The 23,861-nt window shown below is 51.2% G+C and overlaps 8 protein-coding genes across 8 annotated transcripts; 2 read left to right on the forward strand and 6 right to left on the reverse strand.

Moving 5' to 3' along the window:
• Positions 1-219: 219 nt before the first annotated feature.
• On the forward strand, positions 220-3,949 carry SNOG_12670 (hypothetical protein; the record flags this gene model as incomplete). Its single annotated transcript, XM_001802839.1, has 2 exons — positions 220-1,588; positions 1,722-3,949. The coding sequence occupies 2 exons, from the start codon at positions 220-222 to the stop codon at positions 3,947-3,949; spliced, it is 3,597 nt and encodes a 1,198-aa protein (XP_001802891.1).
• A 1,160-nt stretch (positions 3,950-5,109) lies between these two features.
• Positions 5,110-6,663, reverse strand: SNOG_12671 (hypothetical protein). Its single transcript, XM_001802840.1, has one exon. The coding sequence runs from the start codon at positions 6,560-6,562 to the stop codon at positions 5,618-5,620; it is 945 nt and encodes a 314-aa protein (XP_001802892.1). The 5' UTR covers positions 6,563-6,663; the 3' UTR covers positions 5,110-5,617.
• Positions 6,664-9,290: 2,627 nt separating this feature from the next.
• Positions 9,291-9,484, reverse strand: SNOG_12672 (hypothetical protein; the record flags this gene model as incomplete). The annotated part of the gene is made up of 2 exons (XM_001802841.1): positions 9,291-9,433; positions 9,460-9,484. 2 exons carry the CDS (start codon positions 9,482-9,484, stop codon positions 9,291-9,293), a joined length of 168 nt encoding a protein of 55 aa, XP_001802893.1.
• A 2,156-nt stretch (positions 9,485-11,640) lies between these two features.
• On the reverse strand, positions 11,641-13,159 carry SNOG_12673 (hypothetical protein). The gene is made up of 7 exons (XM_001802842.1): positions 13,067-13,159; positions 12,974-13,016; positions 12,822-12,886; positions 12,656-12,734; positions 12,578-12,598; positions 12,209-12,250; positions 11,641-11,984 (listed from the first exon to the last, which is right to left on the reverse strand). Exons 1-7 carry the CDS (start codon positions 13,149-13,151, stop codon positions 11,945-11,947), a joined length of 375 nt encoding a protein of 124 aa, XP_001802894.1. The 5' UTR covers positions 13,152-13,159; the 3' UTR covers positions 11,641-11,944.
• A 2,099-nt stretch (positions 13,160-15,258) lies between these two features.
• Positions 15,259-16,304, reverse strand: SNOG_12674 (hypothetical protein; the record flags this gene model as incomplete). The annotated part of the gene is made up of 3 exons (XM_001802843.1): positions 15,259-15,553; positions 15,579-16,087; positions 16,122-16,304. 3 exons carry the CDS (start codon positions 16,302-16,304, stop codon positions 15,259-15,261), a joined length of 987 nt encoding a protein of 328 aa, XP_001802895.1.
• Positions 16,305-17,392: 1,088 nt separating this feature from the next.
• On the forward strand, positions 17,393-18,019 carry SNOG_12675 (hypothetical protein; the record flags this gene model as incomplete). Its single annotated transcript, XM_001802844.1, has 1 exon — positions 17,393-18,019. The coding sequence occupies one exon, from the start codon at positions 17,393-17,395 to the stop codon at positions 18,017-18,019; it is 627 nt and encodes a 208-aa protein (XP_001802896.1).
• A 41-nt stretch (positions 18,020-18,060) lies between these two features.
• SNOG_12676 (hypothetical protein) lies at positions 18,061-19,602 on the reverse strand. The gene is made up of 6 exons (XM_001802845.1): positions 19,507-19,602; positions 19,358-19,430; positions 19,177-19,259; positions 18,516-19,113; positions 18,330-18,461; positions 18,061-18,236 (listed from the first exon to the last, which is right to left on the reverse strand). Exons 1-6 carry the CDS (start codon positions 19,548-19,550, stop codon positions 18,204-18,206), a joined length of 963 nt encoding a protein of 320 aa, XP_001802897.1. The 5' UTR covers positions 19,551-19,602; the 3' UTR covers positions 18,061-18,203.
• A 1,355-nt stretch (positions 19,603-20,957) lies between these two features.
• Positions 20,958-22,639, reverse strand: SNOG_12677 (hypothetical protein; the record flags this gene model as incomplete). The annotated part of the gene is made up of 3 exons (XM_001802846.1): positions 20,958-21,318; positions 21,427-22,220; positions 22,274-22,639. The coding sequence occupies 3 exons, from the start codon at positions 22,637-22,639 to the stop codon at positions 20,958-20,960; spliced, it is 1,521 nt and encodes a 506-aa protein (XP_001802898.1).
• Between the last annotated feature and the right edge of the window lie 1,222 nt (positions 22,640-23,861).

The raw sequence follows: 23,861 nt of genomic DNA on the forward strand, positions 1-23,861 counted from the left end.
ACACCAAGAGCTTGGTGGTCAATTTTCATCGATGTCTGTTTCAGGCGCAAGAAGCTAGGACACACCAGTTGGAGCCTGATTTGTGCAGCACTCATCAACGTCATTGCTTTAATGCTTATCTCGCCGTTGTCATCTGCATTACTTACTTCTGAGGAGATATCCGTACCAAAGACGGTAGATTTTTCAAGGATCATCTCGAAAGCGGATACCCAGGTCCCCATGCTTCCAACAAGGGAGACGTACTACCGAACTATCAATGCCTTGTTGAGGAATGTTTCGACGTCAGCATGGGTCACTGACACCTCACTTACATTTCCTTTTTGGCCAACATCTGAATCGGCCCAATTCGGTCCAAATCTGGAGTCGTCTTTTGGCACTTGGAACACAGAAACCATCACGTTGAAGTCCACTTATGAGTGTGAAGAGATGAAGTTGGAAAGTGCGGATATGGCTCCCCAGAACTTTTCTGGTGTTTACACCACCCAGCGTTATGGTCCATTCAACGGCACGCAACCAATGGTCACCTTTAAGTTGGCGTCCAAAGATGGCTGCAAATACCAACTAACGATTCACCCCGCCGTCGATCTCGCCAGTGCCGGTGGTGTCACATGGTCCAATGCCTCGACATTCTTTCCCATCAGTTCATCGATTCTACCCCTTGGTGGTAGACCTTATGTGAGCGGCGTGAGCCCGACACATCTGTTCGCTCGGTACCAAACTTCAGACCAGTGCAAAGGCCGCGACATCATTACCTTGAGCTCAGCATGGACTGCACCGCTTAATAGGACCTGGCAGAGTCCCTCGTTCATACCATTGAACCAGACATATGAACGCTCCGCTGAATTCAGAATGCGAGGCATCCTGTGCGAATCTAAATACTTCATGAACAATCAGAGCATGGAAGCGGCCATATCAGGAAATAAGCAACAGATGCTTAATTCCAACTCGGATCTTCATGAGAACTGGCAACCACTTCCGGAAAGTCTGATAAATATCAAGAATTTTGAGGCTGCAAGTATGAAAAACGATTGGGAAAGCTACTTTGATGCGAAAGGCATGTACCTTACGGAAACTAAGCCCGCCAGCGGCATATATCCCGGCTTTTCAGGCATGGCACCCCTCTTGGCTACATCTTTCAACTATAACTTGACTGCCATGCTGGAAAATCCTAATATTGCTCAGCGAGCGGCTTCGATGAAGGGTCGCTTTTTTATGGAAACCATGAGAGAAGCATTCGATAACCGCGATATCCTGGAACAGGACGTTACCAGTGGTGAGGCAACCATTATCGCAAATCGTGTTGTCGTTTTGCAAGAGATCGGGTTCACCCTTGCTGCTTTGTTCTTTGCATCGGCTGTCCTCCTCGTTGTCGTATTTTTCAGTTCTCGACTACGCTACCGGCCGCTAAATCTCCAGTCGGATCCAGCTAGCACAATTGGTCTCAGCCTCATGCTGCAGCGACGACTTGGCGCATTGGGCCCAGTCGAACGCATGCACAATGCTTCGCGTGTGGATCTGTATACCGGTCTTCAGAAAGAGAAATACTTCACTTCAGATAACATCTTGCTCAAAGGTGACGGCAACACTGGTATGACACATTTGAACAAGCCTTGCATCTCATCAAGATACTGACCACAATCCGCCAGATCCTCCCCAAAAGGTCAAGCCAAAGCGAAATTGGAGACCCCGTGTGATACATGTACGCACATTACTTGCTCTAGGTCTTGTGCTTACACTGGTCATGGTCGCCATTCTCATTCTGAACGCCTTCTCGGCGCGCTCGCAGCTATCTCAAGTTGCCTTCATCTATGAAGCTAATGTATCAAAGCTTGGACTCAGCTTTTCTACATTTGCACCAATATCTATTGCACCAACTGTTGTTAGTATTGTGGTTGGGCTATGGTGGGATCAGCTCGACAGTACATGGCGTATCCTTCAACCCTTCATCTCCATGTCTCGTGGTCCGGTCCCGATCAGGGATGGAGCCGGTTTGACATACAGGTCCAAGACTTGGGCTGGGGCGGCATTCAAGTCCGGACGCCAAAAGCATTGGGTTTTGCTCTTGATTGCGATTGGTTCTGTGCTTGCACAAGTCTTGACTGTCTCCATGTCGGCGCTCTTCGAAAGACAGACTCACAACATCGCTCATCCGGTCTCATTTCCGCGTTCTCTGGAAATTCGACAGGTACCCGTCATTAACGAAATTAAGGACGGTTACAACTCAGTGGGTTCACCCGCAGACAAGGTGCTTGACAGTCTGTACCTCGATGCATCAAAGAATTGGCTCTACGGTGCAGGTATACAGCAAACGTTCAATGGCTCTCGACTTCCTTGGTCCTCGGATGGCTGGAGCTTCTTGCCCGTCGATCTGCCTACAGTGTTCGACAACACAAGCAACCAGGCTATAGCGAGTAGCGGTACCGATGGTACCGATCACACAGCTTCATTTTCGACCAATGTTACCATGAAGACACCAGCCATCAGGGCAAGGCTGGATTGCACCGTCGTTGAGGAGATCACAAACACATCATCGTGGATCACCCTCTATAACCTCACAAATCGGTCTGCGAGTTTCAACCCACAATATTTCTCACAAATCAACAGCTCCGGAGAGGTGGAACTGTACAGTCTCGAAGACTACATGTTCACTGGTAGTGACTCACGCACATTCACCATGTCCAGTCCCACTTCGGTTGGTTGCTGTCAGAATGGCACAATTTTGGACCCGCAACAATCGTTATTGGGTTACTGGTCACCTGTTCTCCCACCATATCGAAATCGCACCGTGGACGAGGGGTTTCCGTATAACGGACTCACATGGCCATTGAAATTCACCTCGAAATGGATCGTCGGAAAAGCCATTACTATGCTGGACCGTGGAAATACAAGCTATGTGTATTACAAAGAAATACCACGAATGCAGGCCGCTCAGTGCGCACCAATCATCGAGACGGCAGAAGCATCGATCACGTTCGATAGTGCGACAGGCGATGTGCACTCTCACACAATTGATACTGTGCCCCTCGCGAATGATGGAGCATGGTCAGACGTATTCACGTTGCACGATGCCCCAAAGGTAGAATCAAACGACGAAAGCTTTTGGCCCGAGTACCCCCAAAACGTTACAACGTCGTTCGGCATACTATTCGTTGGAGCTTTGCTCGGATTAGCTGATAGAGAGCATGCAAACGGCTACAGTTACGAAGATCTAAAGCAGAACGCCTTCGTCTTTCGCGACCCCAACAACGGCATCAACATGGACTTGATGACCTACTCCATGTATACGCTCGCCAAAAAAGACCCTGAAGCACTCTTGAATTACACAGTCCTCGCCACACACGCGGACCGCACGTTCCAAACGTTCTTCCAGCACTTCGTCAACAGCGGGTTATCACCTAGTAGAGGAGGCTACGCATACCAGCCCATCAACGATGATAGCATGACCACTCTCACACACTCGGTCGATGGAAATGGCACCGCGATTGCCGAGAAATCTTTCCCGGTTCTCAACACAAATCGCACGGTCGAAGCCTCAATCAGCCAACGCATCCGCGTGCTCCACATGAACTCCATCGCTACATATTTGTCCGTCGCCATTCTCATATGGCTTATATTCACTACTCTGATAGTTGTCTGCTTGCAACGGCAATACACGCGCTTCATGAATCGCGACGTACACCTCATTGCAGATATGCTGGTGCTTGTGGCTGGTAGCGACAACTTACTCGACCTCGTGCAGGACAAGGGCGTAGGGCTTAAGAAGAACAAAGATGTCAAAACGATGCTAGGGTGGTTTAGGGACAGGAACGGTGAGGTCAGATGGGGTGTTGAGGTTGTCGGGGGGAGGAACGCGGTGGAGTGGGTCGATGCGCCGAAGACGGGATTTCATGTTCCTGTCAAGAGTCCTCCATCCAAATTATGGGGCTGGAGACCCTGGAAGAAGAATTAGTCCATTAGAGATGAAAAGAACTATTTTATTGGTTTCATGACAAGACTGCACTAAGCGTTGGTTGGGCGCAAGGATTCATCTGTCTGTCTAAAAAGCTAGGTTTTCGTGACAAGCAGAACCCTGGGGGCGAGACCACAAAACGCACTGTTAACCGAGTGACTTTGGAACATGCGCAAATTCTGAAGCACGCAATGTACACCAGATGACCCGCCCGAGATGTCAGATCGATAGTGGCGGGTGGACTAGACGTCCGATGACGCAGTTCATTCATCAACGACGTGGTACCTGAATCCGTCATCCACATATTTGCGTTTGGGCGCGGGGTCTACTACGCAATAAATAATATTGAACGAAAACACGAAGTTGCATCGACCCGTTGTGTATGCCAGCGGGACGTACAGTTTGCGTTGTCCAGAGCTGATAAACTCAACCGTCTTGCATATGCAAGGCACAACCGCGACCTGCAGGTGGCTGGGAACAACACATTCAAGAATTTCGACGATGGCAAAATTGCTCCGCTGCACTTCAAAGCTGCAGAGTGGGATGAAAGTTGGGGAACATGGACTGATGGGTAAATGTTGAAACTGCGCTCATTTCAATGCGCGCCTCACGGTGAATTCGGCCGCCGTCAAGTCTGTGTAGAGGCCGGCGATTGCCTTGAACATCGTTGACTTTGACATGCTGTGTGCGGCGACGCGAGGGAGTGACGTGGAGTTGCATACGTTACAGTGTGACTGCACCGAGTGCATGAGTAGGTTATGTAGAGGTTACCTTTGTAGGTATGTTTGCATCACAGCACGCGAAATGTAACGTCGGTTGTCTGCTGTGATACCCGACGACCGCATGTGCGACCAACGCGATAAGAATAGTACCTACCAGATCGATATGTTCATCTAGCGCATTGCGGGCCATGCTCGCGTGGCTACCCGTCTGTAAGGAGGCGGCGTGGTTGAACAAGCAATGTGGGGTAAGTCGACAATTTCAACGACATCAAACATCATTAGGAACGAAGGCAGTCAATCATTGTATAGCTTTCGATAAGGCGAAGCCGTGTACACCCAATCTGCATGGCGCTCACGTTGTGACCCCTTGTGCAACTCGTGGCATGCAAGCAACCGAGATGAACATAAATCAGAGAGGTATTTCACATGGCACAAACATCAAGAGACAAACAGTAAATATATATACTCTGCTAATAAATCATAATATACACCAAGCCCGAACGTTCATGTGTGTCCAAGGTAAACGAAGCATTGCTCCAGGTGAAGTGAACAAAGGGAAGAAAATGGAGCCCGCTAGCCCAAGCCAGAGTATATCGTGACATCATGAGATAAAGCGTATGCCGAAGAAGAATGTTGCCGTGATCCAGATAGTCCATCGCGACATTTGCCAACGACGCGATCGAGGTGGGCGAAAGGTAGAACAAATCGAATTATTACACGAGCAATGACGAGTGCGCGCCGAAAGTGGTGATAAGAATGAATAGATTGGGCCTGCGACGCTGTCTACCTCGTTATTACTGTAAGGGCTTATCAACCCTCTTCCTCCGTGTCTCCATAGGGTTTATCGCGAATTAGGTAATCTTGATTATTGGCTGGTAATATGCAACGGCGCCAGTATGATAAATGTACAGCCCATTACCATGGAGTATCAGGGTATCTGAAGCATCTATGCGCGGAAGTTCTGGTGGCGGCGAGCGTGCCTGTGAACGTGCTCCGACCTCTTCGCATTGACGTACTCGTAAGCGGTGACAACAACGGTCTTTGTCTTGACCTTAGGCTCCTTGGGCGCATCCTTGAGCTCGGCAGGCGGGGTGATTGTAGGAAGGTCGACGTTGTAATCATTTGCAGAGCTGGAAGGAGCTTGTGCGGTTGTAGACGGCTTGGGCTTAGGAGCTTCAGGCTTAGGAGCTTCGGGCTTGGGAGCTTCGGGCTTAGGAGCTGGGTAAGAGGGCTTCGCGTCGTCATCGGATGGGGCGTCAGAACCGCAAAGGTAGAACTTCATGTTGGAGGTGAAGTCGCAGGTCTTGGTGCGGGTGTCATCTGGCAGGATGTAGGACATCGCAGCGCAGGAGATGGGGTCGTGACAGGAGAGGATCGGGCACCACGAAGCATCAAGCGTGAGCTTCTGAGCACGTGCGTTCTTGCTGCCCACCTCCAGGTAGTATCCCTCCGACTTCGTTGGGCAGTCGCCTCCGAGGCAGTCGACATAGGACACGTCGAGGTAGTTCATCTGGTATTTGGTCTCCTTGTTCACGTCGTCCATGAAGTATTCGAGCTGGGTGATGTCGTTAGGCTTGCATTGCTCGGTCTTGGAGATCTTGATAGAGACACCCCTTCCATCAAGAGTCGCACTGGCGTTGACGTAGTTCTCAGCATACATCTCGCCCTTCTTGAGTGTCACCATCTTGTCGGGGTTGCAGCCATCGCCCTTGAGGACAGACCAGATATGAACGTCGTAGTCGCAGCGGTTGATGATGCTTGCGTGAGGCTGAGATTTGTCGCACTCCTTGTTGAGGGTGACGGCGTCTCTGTTTGCGACGGCTTCAATAGAACCGTAAGCGGAAACGGTTGCGACCATCGCGGCCGCGACGGAGACGAGGGTGAGCTGCATGGTTGATTAAGGTGACCGATGTATTATGGGATGGAAGCTTCGGACAGATCGCGTGGATGGTCGTAAAGAATGACTGCTGAACACTTGAAAGAGTGAAAGATATTCAGCGAAACGAATGTTGACGCAGTCCTGCTTGTTGCGGTAGGGAGAAGGCCTCCGACGGGGGATGCGAGTAAATAACATGGCGGAATCCTAGCAGGTGTATCCGGGGCCACTTGGGAGCCCGCCCTGATTGAGAATGAATCGTCACTCATAGCGTGGGCCTGTCTGGGCCGGTGCCAAACGTCGTGGCTTGTCCGGAGAACAGGCACGGGAGAGTGTGCTTGGCCTCTAACGGAAGAGCCTAGGACCGATAGAGTAACGAGTGCACCAATCGGACAAGCAACGTGCCTGATCGCCAGGGCACTGGCTGTAATTTAGCCCATCTCATGTCGGATAATGGAGCGAAAGCACACTAAATTCAGACCAGGGGCATGGGCGATTCAGGTCATCTTCGCTATGGGCCTGCATAGCTGGAATCGACGATTTTTGGCTGAAACGAGGCAAGATGCTGCGCGCTTGTGGTCTACCACACATCAGTCAAACAGCGAACAACACAGCTCGTTGGTAGAGAACTGTCAGCATTGTCCATGGGATCGTGGCGTGTGGCCTAAGTGTTGGTGGGAAGGTTTGTCGCGTCGAGGATCAAAAGCGAAATGGCCCTAATTAGCGAGCCTTACCCCAAATGATTCTACCGCCGACCACGCAGGGCTTGTAAAGGGGTCACACCAAGTCTCGTTGCTTGTCCAACTTGTCGCGTGGCCACACACCGCAACAAGGTCTTTCGCTGGCAGAATCGCTGGCAGAGTTCTGTTAGAAAGACTATCCGCCTCGCGAACTCTTCCGCACGCACAATGATGCAAATCATTGCGATCGACGTCATCGTAATGCAAAGCTGTCGCAACTTCTCCACGACTGGTCAGCTGCAAATGTGTCGTCGCCACGCAATAAATCGGTGGGGCTTGGACCACTCACGAAGAGGCCATATCCGCAGGTAATCTCCTCTATCCACCAACAGAATAGCACAGGACAATTTGATAAAGTCGTCGAATGAGTCTCATTTCTCTTTGAAGCTATTCTTTATCGCCAATGGTTGAAGACAAGAGCGTCTTCTTGGAGGTGGAGTGTAACGCAATTTCAGACCGTGTAGGCGAGGGGGAGAATGCCGTGAGCCGGCGCATCATACCTGTTCGGTCACATCGCTGTATGCCGAGCAAAGCACCGGGCAACATCGAGGCTGCTCGTTGTCTTGAGCTATTCGAATGGTGTCTGTGGCAATTGTCTCGTGGTCTTGTCATGCGCGGCAGACGTGGCGCAATCAGGGGCGAGGAGAAGTCGCGACCCCTTTCGAGGTCTATTGTCCACGTGATCCAGCTATGCTTCGAATGTTTTCCGGGTCGCGCATCACTTGTCAAACCCTCAACATTCGCGACAGCCTGTCGGTAGTATCGAAGATGCCTATACATTGATCAACATCTTAGTCAAATTTGGAACCACTCTCTCTTCAGTACATAGAGTGCGATCTGTGGAATGATGGTGTCTCAAGCAAGAGCTGAACTTTCCGAACTCATTGCTTGTCAATTTTCCCCAGACACGCCCATCATATGTGCAAGCTTCTGTATCTCATTTTGATGGCCAATAGGCAGGATGAATCTGCCAGTGACATAAGGAACACTCCAGGGTTGATCGAGTGGAGATACTCACTAACTAAATTCGCAGGGTTTTGGCGTGGTTGGTTAGGTCTTCACAAAAGACGCGTGCGCTCATATGAAGCACAGAGATAATGAGCCTGAAGGCAACTCGATTGGCTATATGCTCTTACGCACGACTGTTACTGAATCAACCATGACCAGGATATCCGACTTCTTTTCAGACACAAAGCAAGCATAAATCATAATAAAACAATCCTCAAATCTCAGACATCCAGTACATTGCAAGCCTGGCCCGAATCCTCTCATCACAGTTACTGCTGGCATCCATCATGGTAGTTGCAACGCTTTCCCCTCGAAGCCAGCAGCGTCACGGCTGAAGAAACCGAGCTCAGTGAGTTGGCATTCCCGATGAGCAAAATTACACGTCCCTTCTCTTCCAAACATGTACTTACAAAGCCTATAGCTACGTACCCAGCAGATTTCCACCCCCGCCAGTCATGGGTCACGTCTCAAGACGTTGCCGATGATAGGCGACACTTTGATGCGGCCATATCCACGACCTGTCGGCTAACGCAACGCTCCAGACTGTCTCGACCCAAACCTCTGTGCGTACGAATAGCCAATCGACCGAGTATACGAGCCTCTTTCAAACATGACCGTGGTCCCTAGTAGACTGAGTTGCATACACTTGGCAAGTCGGCAACGTGCAGCTTCGAATCACGATACAGACCCATCTACTATACAGTAGAGGGGAGCATGTTTACTTCACATATACGGTACGCAACGTGCACATACACCGAGTGCTATCCGTGAGATCATGGTAGAAAGTCGTACAGCAAACTTGGTCTTTCCTCTAATTTGAGAGTATTTCTCATTGTGGAAATGTTCATGCTCTATACTACATATTCTAAAAGATCCTGCCTCGGGCACGTTTGATAGGGAGGCTTCCGAACACGTTTTCGAAACGATGCAGCAAAGATGACTGACGCCCGAATACTTATTCCGCACCAATCATGCCTTCTCTGCTGTCATATCGCCTACCAGACAGCCCAATTGTCGATGACAATCGGTCTCCGCGGGACCGAGATAAGCGATGGTCGGGTAGCGGATGCGGCCGCTGCTGTTACACCTCGGAGACATGCATCCAGTATGCATGAAGTTGTGGTGGGATCAGAGAATTCTTCAGCAGTCAGCGTAGTGACTAACCAGCCTGAACAGAGTACCATGGCATTATGTGTGGTAAGCTAAGAATCCGATTATGCACGATCGGGGTACAAAAGATCACGTCATCTCTAAAAAAGCACTTCGAGGCTATGGCGGTTGAATGACCACATGTTCGACTTTCTCCGCCATACGTCCTCTCTCACCCATACGTTTTCACCCAGCGGTTCGGGTCGAGGTATGTCTTGGCGCCTTGATCGGTGAGATACAAGCATCTGCACCCCGATCACACTGTCTACTAGTGGAGACTCGTCATGAAAGGAGAGATACCCGATAGGCTTCTCGGCACTTGTTGGAGAACGAACAGGAGGCGTCGGGCAGCAATACTCAGCCTGCTTTGCTGTCTTCTGATCACATGAATTCTGCAACAAGTGTTCTGACGGTCTGTGAAGTGGAAAGATGAGACCGACAGTATGGTTCGAACTAGACATGTGTATATTCTATATACTCCGCCTGACTGCATCCAGACCACCCCGCATACACGCAAAGCTTTTCTTGAGGTGCAGAATCATGGAAATGGCGAAGTATATCAAAGGACGTCATGTTCAGCCACGGGAATAGTACCCGGACCTATGGCCAACATTTTGCTTCGAACCGCCATATACTCTCTCGACTGTAGGCGATGCACGGCATATCACAGCGCATTGCATGTACTCCGCCCTAATTACAGCAAGCGTATGCATCCTTACAGCCCAACAACTGCACGATCCATGCGACTTGCTTGATCTCGTCTGAGAAACAAGAATCCAGCAAACTGAAAACACAGGAAGAGTTGGTTAGTGGGTCCTCCGTATGCGATCGGTACTTCGCTACTCTAAGGTGGGTCGTCATCGTGCTTCGAGAGCGCGTGTCCACATTCCGTTCCGGTTTTGAGATCTCGGGTCATTCGAACATGTGGTATAAGCATTGCCTAAGCCGAGTGACTAACAGGTTTATTGCCCGTAAAGTACCACGTGTACTGATGGTGGTTTCCGGTGAGGTGAGGTATTTCGTTTCGAATGGGCGTAGCGTTCGGGAATGTTTCCATTCTCCACTCCCACGTAAGCACCGGGCGGCACGGTAGTCAAACGGCCGCGGCCCGCTCTTGGTGTGTACTCACTCACTGCATTCCTGTTTGGTATGAGCACGAGCTGTGGCTGCATCTCCGAGGCCTTGTTCGATGGGCATTGCTCGTGGCCTTCCTCATCTGTATCCTCGTGCATGTACAACCAGTAGCCGAAACAAACCGTCGTGTAAACTCTATGCGGGGCGTACATTCGGTTGTGTCGGCCCTAGCCTGTATTTTTTCGGGATATATTCGAAAGTATGTTCTACCAAAGAGCGTGGGTGATGGATTACGCGCCGCGATATCTGGGGACCTTATCTTAGATCTCAAACCAATGTGGATTCGAAACGTTATGAAAACGTGGGTACTGCGATGATTGCTAGCATACATATTTAGAAGCGTTTATTTGAATACCTTATCCTCCACGTGGAGAGGTCGTGAACTGAGCTGCTTCTGATCAGGCCGCAGGTATGCAATATCCGGTGCTTACCGTTGCATAAACTTTAAACCGCTGGAGCCGCTGCTACCGCCATCTTTCTAGGAATCTTCATGTTGATTAAACGAGGGTGGTTTCTCGGCATACCGAACGGCAGGCTTAGACCCCAGTCGGTAAGGTCATCCAGTAACGGTGGCGGTGGCGGAATGTCGGTGTGAGCGAGCCTTCCGTGAACTCTAACTTCCCGAACATCTAAATGGGTCCATGCTGGGCAGTCCGACCACATGCCATGGTGAGCTCACATGATGCGGGCTTCTGGTGAGTGGCAATTTCGGGGCCTCAACAGAGGACTGAAATGAAGTGAGTGTCATTAAGCACAGATCAAATAGTGTCCGCTGCTGAATGAAGAACTCGAAGATCATGTTTCTGAACATCAGGGCTGGCCTCCATGAACCCATCTTGCAGATCGTGATCTACACTGGTGCAGATCCACCTGCATTGAGCCCATGGATTCGGTTAGAGACTGGCCTAGAATTGAGAATGACATGTTTTCTTGTAACCCAAGTTGGTACAAGCCCTGAGCACGAGCAGGTAAAGGAGTGTTCACTCGATTTTAATGGCGCGAAACGCGGAAGAAGAGTCTCTGGGGCTTACAAGGCCGGGGAAGTCTAAAGATACGACGTGAATGGGTATCTGCAGAATGGCAGCAGATACAAGTCTATTGAGATAGGTACGAACTTTCCAACTTTTGTGTAGTATGCGCCGAGAACCGACTACCATAATCCGGTGGTATCATTGTGTGCGCCTTGGTTTCGAGTCCGATCCCTTACAAAGTATACTGGATTAAGAAAAATAAATCACCAGCTCAAACATGCCAATGTTAAGGCAAGCTAACAAGCGGGTTGATTGAGCGCGTCGGGTAGACACGCGAAAGTTCGTCAACCGGCAGTTGAATGCCCAATATAGTCTCCGTAAGTAGTGTGAATTGTTCACGCTCTTTTTCCGTTTATAGCTTTTAGTTCGACGTCGCTGTGATTGTGTTAGCATGATCTAGATTGTGAGGAATGAGGCTTCCGCAGTGACAGCACATGGAAACATTGGAGAAAAGTCCGACCACGGACAAGAAGATCCACAGCACGTAAGGCTCAACAGACCCTGCAGTGGTCTTCGAGTCTGCATAAAGCCACCAAGAAAGCCGTGGCGTGCATGTGTGATCGGTGTACACGAAGGACGAAGGAAAAGTGGACACGTACAATATCAACCTAGCATTTGCCGGAATGTGCCCCGGGAAGCCACTAGATGGATTCATGTCAGCTATTATGCTCTTCCAATCTTATCAGATTATTGGGATGTCGTGTCTCTGAGGCGCCAGAATCTGCTGCAGCTCGCGTCTCACGGCGTCCCGAGTGTTCCGTTCCTTCTTGGATATCTCGTGTCGTCGGCGCCTATGGCGGAAAGACATGATTCGAGTGGCTTTGAGCGGTCGATTGATTCTTTGTTTCGTTTAGGATTGTCCGTACTAGCATAGTGGCCGTGCGCTCATAGAGTGTGTCCTGGCGGCCTTTCCCGAGATGATGGCGATGATCATTCATAGTGAAGCGAAACATATTGTGACAACTTACTTTTCGCCATAGCCGTAATCACTTGAGAGAGTAAAATGTTAGCATGTGTACTGTAGTGTCTTGACATGCTTTACGTACGGTGATATTGTCAACGTAGCTTTCTCGCCTAATGTCATGGGTGAACTCTTCGCCGACCCGAGAATACCCTCGTCCCAGCCTGGACGATGCGTCAGTCAACATATCCACAATTCGATACTCCTTTTGCCGCGGAGCTGATTGGAATTGGGCAGCCATGGTCACGTACCCAGAATAACGCGGCCAACGCCAATTGGGGTGATGAGATCACCGCGGCCTACTGAAGAGTCGAACCTGGAATAGCACATGTCAGTTGTCTGTTCATTACATGAAGACGAGTCTTTAAAGGTATTTCGAAACCGAAGAACGAATCTGACTCACTGTTTGCCTTTGCCGTCTGGCGCATTGTCGTCGTAAAGCCACCCTGCATAAAACTTGAGCCTTGAGCCTGAGCAATCGGATTGGAACTACTACCAGTGTACTCCATTGAGACCTCGTCATGTTTTTTTGGGACGTCAATACCATTCCCAGGTCTCAGCATGATCTTTTCCACGCCCATGGTGATGTTGAAGTGACGATGCCGGTTTGGTTTGTTCGAGTGTGATCCAAGTAGACGATCCTAGGGTGTTCTTGATATGAAGATATTGCGTATTCTTTGATCCTGTAATGAGAGATGTCGTTTCTGTATTAGGATCTGACAAGAAAAACGAGTTGGAAAGACCGAACGGAAACAGATGGAGGCGGGCCTTTAATAGTGGAGAGGCGTTGCTGAGCGTTGAGCAGAGGCTCCGTGGCTGCCGTCTGGCTGAAGGCTTGAGTCGCAAGGTACAGCTGCTGTGCAACAAAATGGGCTTTGCTGGCAACCGTATTGGTCTCTTAGACCCTGGTATACGGATGGTGTCCCGCATCATTTGCTGAGTGGACACTGCAAGAGACGTGCCACATCAACCTTCAGAGCCGTCCGTCACTCGGGGAATCCTGCCCGGTCCTTAGGTAGTTCTGGCTACAGGAGGTGCGGTCTAGCCATTCCAGCGTATGCAACAATCCTAGTAGACTTGCGATTGGCTCCACCTTTGACATCTTGGTGGGTCCGTTCGTTCGTAAGTCTCCCGCGACTACCCGAGACATACTAAAAACTGTCAACTGCCCCCTTTGCGGCGGCGGCGCTCATATCGGGCTCACGAAATTTGTTTGATTTGTCCCGGTGTCTTATTCACTCCGAGTCGTAACAACATTAGAAAAACGGGCCTTTACGAGCCAGGCACGCGGGGTATGTCGTGCCGGCTAGTGAGTGATGAGCTCGCGATGCGCAAAGGATGAAGTCTTAAAATTACGTCGACGGTAATTTCCCACGACACCCATGGACCCATAATCTGAATTAACCACGTGTAGAAAATGCAGATTCTGGACTCTTTTCGTCACTCGTGGTACAAGTCTTAAAATGTGGAGTTTAGACGATGCCAGGATGCGACAAAAGGCTCCGATGTGGATTGCTTCACGACATCCGATGCGGTGCACCTTGACACGGATCTTGGCAGATTCACTTTTGACGATCCTTCCGGTCTGCGTGATGTCCTCGGCAATGTGCTTACGGAGGGGTACATTCGTTGCCCAGCCCAACCTTCTTGCCTGAACTCAATATCCTCGGTGGCGACGCTAGCTGGGTAACTGTAACAGCATGTATTCCCTAAGTCTGCCTGGACCTTGGTCAAGGAAAAAGTCTAAGATCATGACAGCTGATCGAAGCAAAACAAATGCGTAGCACAACGCAGGTGTGGTCCGAGCCTGTGGTGCGTGAGATAGGGCAATCGCTCCTGCACGGAAGGATACCGGCACACACAGCTTAGTGGAGAACCGTACCTCTGAGCACCAAACCTTCTCGTCATCATGACATTCTCTCGTCTCACCGCGTTACCCTTCACTCCATGCGTTCCTCAACGTCCAGTGGCCGCCTAGCAAGAAGTGGATCCAAGAACCCGGACATAACCTTCTTTGACATGCTGATGTGCGAGTCCAATCAGCAGCGCGGCGGGACAGGGCCCGGCATCCGAACTATATCAGACCCACACACGGCAATCATAAGGACACTTTTCGCGAAAACTACGGGAAGAGGGGCTGTCGTGCCTGGAGCGCCAAAAGAGAATCCCTGGGCAAGCATGTGTTCGAATGCTGATCGCCAGGGCAAAAGGGGAAGTTGCCGGACGCGCAAGGTTCGCAGCTATTGTGCTTAGGCCATTGTAGTCGATTTGCACACGACAGCGCTGGGCTATGGAAGCGATCGTGGGCCCTGTACCGTGATCGAGGGCTCCCGGCGAAATGGTTTGGGACCGAATCAGGCCGCTTTGGTCAAAGTCTCTGCGCTTGGGGCGGATGACAACCTCCCCCACGCCCACGCACTTGAAGCCACCTGATCATAGTCGGACCTTGCGCTTTCTACTTTTGACGAGACGCAAGCTAGCCCAAACAACGTCAAGTACAGAAATGGCTAGAATACGTTATTCATTGAGCTTTCGTATGCATGCTGCAGCCACTAACGCGTGGTTTGTGCGATGATGTGGTTGCACGATCGCTTAAAAACATCCGAAGAAAAAGCCGAGATATGAATAGCGTGCAGCAATCGCGCATGTTGGATACACCCACGGCTTCGTTCACCGGTGTTTCTCCCATCACTGCTTGTCCTCCCAAAATGGTGAGGCAGCTAATTTGCTTGTTGCAATACTGGTGAAACCTGCGCTGGGGAAGCGGGCATCGTTCCGCGCGCCGCGTGGGTCGATGTAGTGAATTTCTTTGATGCCAGCTTTTTGAATGAAGGCTAGCAATCTGCTGTAGTTAGTTCCAATCTGCTCAATCCCATGACTGTCGTCAGACATGACGAAAGATCCTCCCATTTGCAGGAACATCTGTGATGTACAGTCAATGACTCGAACTTCAGCTGCAAGCTGCACAAGCGGTGTGACGAACCTGGCATATGGGAAGGCATGGATACGGCTCAGCGAGTCCCTTCCTCAGCCCTGAAGAGTTCAGTTCAAGTCGACCACCATAAGAGGCTACAAAATCCAGATTGCGTCGAACTTTATCCCACACACGATTCATGTTCTTGAAATCGGCATCTCGATGATCGCTCAACAGGCGTATGAGATCGAAATGGCCAATCACCGGAGGTTGCAGGGCCCGGAGCATCTCATATTGTGAGTCGAAGTAGTCTTCGAACAACTTTTCGTCCGTACCGCCGGCCTTGGCCCGAGCCTGCTCGTACATCGCTCGGTCAAAGTCGATTGGGATGGTATGTGTGTGGTGTAGTGATCCCATGAAAAAGTCGAACGTGTACTTGTCAAGCAGACCTTGCACTATTTGCAGCGTCGATGGACGAATGTACTCGGACTCAAAGCCGATTAGGATCTGAATCTTGCCTGCGTAAACTACACGTAACCGTTGCGCTTCCGCATAGAAGTCATCGAACAGCTTGACTAAGGACTCTTCTGTGTGACTGTTTATCTGCAAATGTGTGAGTAATCATGTATTGTGGTACGCAAGCTAGTCGACAGGGCAGACTTACTTCCTCCGGGTAGAAGTCCTCATAAGGACGTGGAATGTGTTCGGTCAGCGCAAAGCTATGGAAGCCCTTCGCAATAGCTGCTTGAACAACCTCTTCGAGGGTGTCTTTTGCATGGCCGCAGAACTGACCCGAGTGGCTGTGGTGGGAGTATGGCATACTTTTGGGAAGATGTGACCAAAGCAGTGGATCAAAGCCTACGAAAAGGCAAAGAATAAGGGTCTAAGGATAAGTAGGTCAAGATCTAGAGCCCTGCATTTCGGTGCCAGAGGGAAATGTGTAAAGAAAGCTGCACATGACGTAATCTTCTAGCGTACCATTGCCCAATGTAGCGCTAGTTTGTTACTGCAGATTCATCCACCACGAGTTGACTACGCATCTTTACTGAATCCAACATCAGTGTAACAGCCAATTAAACACTTCTCTCTTGATTGAAGAATTACATACCTCCGGAGCGACTGTCGCCGACCTGTGCTGTAGACAAGACCAATACCTGACCACCTGCCCCGCACACATTAAGTCGGCAAATATCCATTGTCACCGAACTGAGATTGACAAAACTTACAAATTCAACGCTCAAACTACCCAATTACACGGTCTAGTTCTCTGGTCTAGATATTCAGGACGGCCACACCTCAACTAGACTTCAAACTGCAATAGTCGATCCCAATTGCTCCCCGCCATTAGGCTTGGAGTTTCTCTTAAAACCAATCCGATCCTCAATACGAGATTCACATACATTTGAAGAGGCGACTGCCAGTAAACCTCACACACGGTTGACGAAGCAACAGTCTGGCACAAGCTACATGCGATTGACGAAGCAACTACCAGCACCAATTCCCAAACGAACCAACGAAGCAAGTTCTCACATATTTTTATCGCTACGTCAACTTGCCGGTCTCTACATGAAGCCAACATCGACCTAGCCCAGTGAACTACTCCCCAATCGTCCTCGGCGGTATCACACGACACAGGACAAGTTAAATCACCAAACTCCACCGACCCGTTCGGGAATATCTTCGCTCATACCAACGAACGAGAAACTCGCAACAAACACCAAGTCAGACTCCATCATACCGACGAACGAGAAGAACATAACAGACACTGAGTTACCACCATCCCTCCCAAACTCTTTTCTACGTCCCACACCTTCACAGTAAATGTACATCTCCCTCTTCACCTTCTTCACCCTCCTCACCCCAACCCTCTCATCCCCCTTCCAACCCCCCACCTCCTTCCAATCCCCAATGTCCCCCTCCTCACCCACAATCTACTTCGCCTACGGCTCCAACCTCTGGCTACACCAAATGCACCTCCGCTGCCCGTCGTCCACATACATCGGCCTCGCGCGCCTTCCGGGATACAAATGGCTCATCAACACGCGGGGCTACGCCAACATCGTCGAAACCCCACATCCCACCACCTCTGAGGGGGCAAAGGACGAAGACGAAGACGGAGACGAAGACGAAGATGAGGTCTGGGGCATGCTCTACACCCTCACCCCCGCAGACGAAGCACAACTCGACAAAAACGAAGGCGTCCCCGAGGCGTACACGAAAGAACTTGTGCGCTGCGAGTTTTGGTCCGCGGAAGAGACGCGTGGGAAAATCGACGTGGGCCGCCCGATGACGGATACGAGGCATGTGCTGGTGTACATTGACCGGCGGCGCACGACGGCGGGCGTGCCGCGCGCGGAGTACGTGTACCGCATGAATCGTGGGATCGAGGATGCGGTGGAGTGTGGGGTGCCGAGTGGGTACGTGGAGGGGGTTGTGCGGGAGTTTATTCCAGAGGACGAAGTGGAGGGAGTTGAGGAGTTTGCGAAGGGGCAGGCGAGGGGGTTTAGGGATGAGAGTGGGGTGATAAAGGAGTAATGCGTGTGAAAGGGAGAGGGGGGAGGGGAAGGAGGATATCAAATCATAACGTCTAACGAATTGTTCAAGTATGAGATCCTACGCCTAGTCCAAACTTGCAGGAGTAATCGCCTCCCTTGCCAAACTTCATACTGTGCCTCTTTCTCGTCTCATGTCTCCACCTAGATCCTGCTGGTAGAGCCGTCTACATCTCCTCCCTCGCCTTGCGGTAGCTAGCCTGTGCCGCATCAGTTTCTCACATTCCAAAAATGGTGCAAAGTCAAACAAACGCGAACGCAAACTAAAAGTCAGAAGACTGGTGTCTACGCACCTCCTGTTCGACCTGCAACTGGTCCACGACGGGCGCCAGCTCGGACAGAATCTCGTAGGCCTTCTTGTGGTACTCGAGCTGGGCGGCGATGAGGTCGGCGAGGTTGCGGAGGGGTTCGGGGGTGTCGAGGACCTTGTCAAGTTAGTCTCTAGAATTCATGTGTTTCCATTGTTCTCAGTGACTCACATTCTTCATCACACCCACGGCCTCCTCAGTCTGACCGACAAACTCATCCTCGGCCTGTTCAATCTTCGCCCGCGCCTCCTCGCTCAACTCCTCCTCAGACAGGTCCTTGCGTCCCGGCTGGCCAGGCAGCACAAACGCAGGACCCTTGGCACTTGCCTTGGTCGCATCGAGGCTTAGTCGCGAATTCTCGACATTCTTGCGGGCGCGCGTAGCGAACTGGATATTGGTGTTGAGCGTGGTACTCCAGCCCGCCAAGAAGCGGCTCTGGATCTGCGCGTCCTGCGCAAGACGGGCCTCGCCGACCTTCTCGCTGGCAATGGCGTACTTCTCGAGTGCCGTGGCGAGCGGGTCTTCGCTAGAGCCCGTCTGCTCCGAGGTGAGCATGTGCGAGGCGTTGAGGGCGGTGCGGGCAACGGCATGGCTGAACGTCTTGGGCTGGGGCTTTGCGGAGGGCGGGGCGACGAGGGCGGCTTGGGCTTCGGCGGGGGATGTGGCGTTGGAGAGGAGGTTGACTTTCTCCGAGACGGTGCGGCCGAGGTCGGTGACGGACTCGCGGATGTTGGCTGGGTAGTCGTAGGCTTCGTTGGCGTATTGCGAGCTGTGGGGGGAGGGTATGTTAGATGGTGGAAGAGGGTTCGAGGGGGTATTGGGGGGGCCATACGTGACCTGGAGCATGCTCGTGTGCACCTTCTTCAGCGCATCCACGCGCTTCTCGAGCTCGATGTAGTCGGGAGGGAGTTGGGTCTGTCATGCGGGCGTATCAATATCAGGGTCCATGGCCGAGGGGAACAGAGCAGACGGGCACTCGATAGCGCCCAGCCGAAGCTCTAGAGTCTGCGCACCTTGTCCTCGACATTGCCGACCTGCTCCTTGACATACTGCTGCGTCCTGGCAGCCCAGGGTGTGAACGAGGCACTGCGGAAGCAACGTCAGCATATCTTGACCTGCGCATTGCTGCATGCCCGCCAAACGGGCTCTGCACCACACGTACGAGATGTTCTTGCCAAAAGCCGAGATTTTTCCAAGATTGTCCATGGTTGCGTGATCGAGTGGATATAGTTTCGCGGCGTGCTCGTGTCTCAGCGTCTGTTCTGGCGTCGTAATGTTCGTGCCTGGGGAGCTTGTTGAACCCGCGCACGCACCTGCGACTCTAATTCGGGCACCTGCGCGGGACGCTTGGACCCTGGACCCTTCATCACCTTCAACATGTGCTGCCCACGCCTCGACAACTTCTCGATTGCGGAATCGCATCCTCGCTTCAGAAACCCTATCTAAATCGCTGGTACCACGAGTAGTATCCCTAAGCAGATCAATGCAATTTTCCCATGTCTTGCTCACTTCTACCAACACATTGGTGGGACAACAAGTACTCACTCCCCTAGGAATCAGGTAGTCAAGCCTGAGTGTTCATTTGGTGCAGGTATGGGTGTTATAGTTACTACGCAATCAACGCATCGAGAAGTAGTAGTTACAGCAAAGTCTCAAAACTACGCTTGACATTGTCAACCGAGACTGTCTCAGTCCGAGTATCCCAAGCCCTTCCACATAAGCAAGACTTTTTGTTTCCGTCAACTCTGGGGGTGCTCCTCCCACAATATGTACCATGACCTACCTACACCACTCTACCGCAAACATGTCGAGTGACGTCAACCTTCGACATACCCTTTATGCGTTGGCGTTGTGTAACAATAGTGTAAGCATGCACAATACCAAAATCTGACTCTTGTCAAGTTCATGAAACATGCCAATGGCCAATTGTTTCAAGCCACATGTCTCAGTCAATCATATCACATCACATCACCCATTCCATGTCAAACGTAGAGGCGCCACAACTGTATATGACATGTGACTCCCACCCCATCACGCCGCGCCAAACACGCTGTCGCACAAAGACCCTGCAATCACGTAGACATGAGGGTATATTCACACTCGCACACGCATCTAGACTCCCAGCTGCATGCAAGGCAATCGACCTAAGCACACAAGGAAGCCCCATTCCACCCACTCTGTCCCACCAGAAGCCCGTGTTGGGATGAACCATGCGCCGTGACCGTGTGTATTGCAAAGGGGGGTATATCCTTCTTCTTGCCCAAGTGCTCTTCCAAAAAAAAAAAAAAACGTTCCATGTCGACCAGATCTGTGCACCCCCCTTACATCCGTGCAGGCCTTCCGACATCGAGACTCCCGCCTCACTCCAATCTACCTCTTTGAACAAAGTGTGCCGCAAGAACGTAGCACCAGCGTGGGCTGTCGTGCATCTGCATGCAGCGCGGCGCTGGGATAGTCGATCAACGGCGCACCAAACGCCTCTCGGAAGCTTATCTGCCAGGACGAGTGGGCGCAGCAGGGCTGAAAGCCTCGAGTAGAGTGGTTTCAGATTGAATGCTGCGCTGCGTCGTCCGGAGATCGACGTGTCCTGCTGTCCAACCGTCGCCCTTTCTGCTATTGGCCAGAGTACTGCGATCCATGCGTCGTTGCGCTCGACGACTTGCGATCGCCGCTGTAGCTCGACGACCAATCTGGCGACCCGCCTGCCATGGCGGCCAGGCCACCGTCGTTGCTGGTCAGCGTCATTGTGTCCGAGGAAGGCGAGTCGGAAATCGTCAGGGAGTTGAATATGCCCCTCATTTCTCGTAGGTCATCCGACACTGGGTCCTTGGGCATTGATGTTCTGTCTTTGATGAAGTCCTTGATGGAGCGGATGATGGGTGGGCAGCCTTCGTCGTTGGGGAACCACCAATCGGACGGGCCGGCTCCCATAGATTCGAGCATGCGGTTGCGGAGGACGTCGGAGTATATATACCTGTTGGAATCGTTAGTCTTGTTTGTTCAACGCTGCCTTGATGATGCGGCTGTCACAAGTTCGATACCCTTGACCATGCTTCAGCGCCACGCATTGATGGTGACTTACCCAGATGCCTCGATTTTCGCAAAAGTCCGCTTACACCAGTCATTCGTCTTCTGATCTTTGGGTAAGAATAGAAACGCAATAGCAAAGCTCACTTGTGCCTCAAGCAATATTCCCTTTGGTGATCCAGGATATAAACAAACTGCTTCGAACATCTGCGCTGCCTCGAACGCCTCCTTTGTTGTCTCCGGACTGAACGGCTTTCGTAAAGCCATGGCCTCTGAAATGGCGAACATGAACACGATGCCACTTATATCCAGCTTCATGAGATTTGAGTAGTACAAGTGGTCCTTCCACATGATGCCTGGTTCATAGGGATTGACAATGTCCTCAGGGTTGGGTTCCCCTGGCATGTCGTTGACTTTATATTCTGGATCAAGAAGCTCTGGGGGGAGGTTGGGCCAAAGGCCTTCCACTTTCTTCCGCATTGTCGGCAGTTGCGCCATGAAGTCTTGTGGGCTGATTAATCCCTTCTGTGTCCGTGCAAAGAGATCATTGGATTCCTTGGCTACCAGCCGTGAGAATGCAAAGCGTTCCTCGTATTTGAATCCGACGTCATCAGGATTATCGCGAACTTTTTGCACGTAGCATTTGTGCACTGCTTCGTACCATTCCTTGCCGAGTACAGCTTCGCCTCCAGATTGAAAGCCGACAAAGAGGTCAAATCTGATGTACCACAGGCTGACCTTGAGCAGGAAGTCGGACTGGGTGATGCTTTCCGGAGTGTACAGTCGGGTGAGCATGTCGAACGCAGCTTTCTGATGACCCATAAGATTGACCCAGTCTCCGAGCATCTCCTATCGTGTGCGTTAGCATTCGGTTGGCAAAACCATTTAAAAAAAACGCTCACCTCGATGCTTGCTAGCTGCAAAATAGTCAAGAAGGTTGCAAGGCCTTGTTTTTTGTTCTTTGTGATGGTAGATCTCAGCCTCGAGACCGATTCGTTGTAGAAGTGGAGGAATGTCGACATGCGTCCGTCTGGCTGGGACAGCGTGTGGAAATAGGCAGCGTAACCAGCTACGGCGTATTTCAACGGCTCGAATTTCATCGCTTGTGTGAGAAAGTCGCCTTTCAAGAAGTTGTGCGTGTCGCGCTTTAGCGAGTAATGGTGGATGGTGATGTGATTGCGGAAATAGTCGAGGTAGAATTGGACGTCCAGTGTTTTCGATGGAGCGTTCTTTGATGATACTTGCGGCACAAGTTTGGTTGTCTGCATGCTACCTTTACGCGAGAGCGAAGGCCGTATGGTGGGAGGTGCTGTCGAAGAAGCCTCAGTTGATGGTGATGCACTTTGTTCAAGGACTGATCCAGGAGTATGAGAGGAATCGCGTAAATCTTGACTTCCCGACATTACACCATCGTCATAGTCATAGTACTCTTCGTCCTCATCTTGGATGGCGGGCAGGCGCTCTTTATCATCTTCATCGTGGTCCTCAGGTGAAGAGGCGCTCTCCGCGTCGCTTGGCTTGCCCGTCTTCGATCCAGTACGGGATATCTTCTGCGCCGACTGTGTATCTGGGTATATGCATTCACGGTTCCCTTTACGGCATCCTGTGATTAACAATGTCAGAAAGTAACAAACCTCAGAGCGCAAGAAGTCACTTACGCTCACAAATGGGATGGTTTTCGTCACACTATGGTCGCGTTAGCCTGGTGGACGGCCAACTAGAGCGGCAGCATTACCTTAACTCTTCGCTGTCTACATGTAAAGCAGCCGCTCCGTGTTCTGCGATGTTTGACTTGCTCGCCAGGAATTGGCCGTCTTCGTGCGCGCGCATTTGCATTTTGCGCCGCACCCAGTGCGCCTGGAATGTCGTCATATTGATCCGCGTAAGTCGGTTGTAGATGAGAGTCTTGATATTGCACAAAAGGTCCAGTCATCCCAGGATGAAACGGGTTATCTGGGAGTCCTGGTGCGTAAGAGCTCTGCGCCATCATGATGGGTGGGGCATGTTGAATATTCGAGTTCGGGATCGCGTTTTGATCGACATTGTAGTATTGAGGAGGAATGTTGTGGCTCGGATAGTATCCAGACATGACTGCAGTCGTGGCAAAGGTAGGCGCAAAGATGGGAAGTTACTGATAGTTGATGGTGACGGAAGGCACGCCGGTGGGATCAACGTCATTCAGATCCCGGGGTGCAGGGGGTCTAGGTCGATCGGCCGTGTTTGACAATGGCTCCGCAACAGGGGATCAGGAACAGCAAGCTGTAGGTAGGGGTCTGACGGCGAACTTCAAGGTCTCCAAATTATGATCGAATGTTTCGGCTGAGGGAGCACTTGAGATTATGCACTTGGATCCGGCGGGTGCTGGGCCCCTTGCTAGCATCGCAACCAAGCGGCTATAAATGCGCGATCGAGTCTCGACACTTCAGCTCCTACGGAGCAAGGTGGATGCGCGGCGCAACACAGTGCTGACGTTGAAGGTAGGTGCAGTGG

Source organism: Parastagonospora nodorum (genome assembly GCF_000146915.1).
Source record: "Parastagonospora nodorum SN15 chromosome Unknown scaffold_23, whole genome shotgun sequence".
NCBI lineage: Eukaryota > Fungi > Ascomycota > Dothideomycetes > Pleosporales > Phaeosphaeriaceae > Parastagonospora > Parastagonospora nodorum.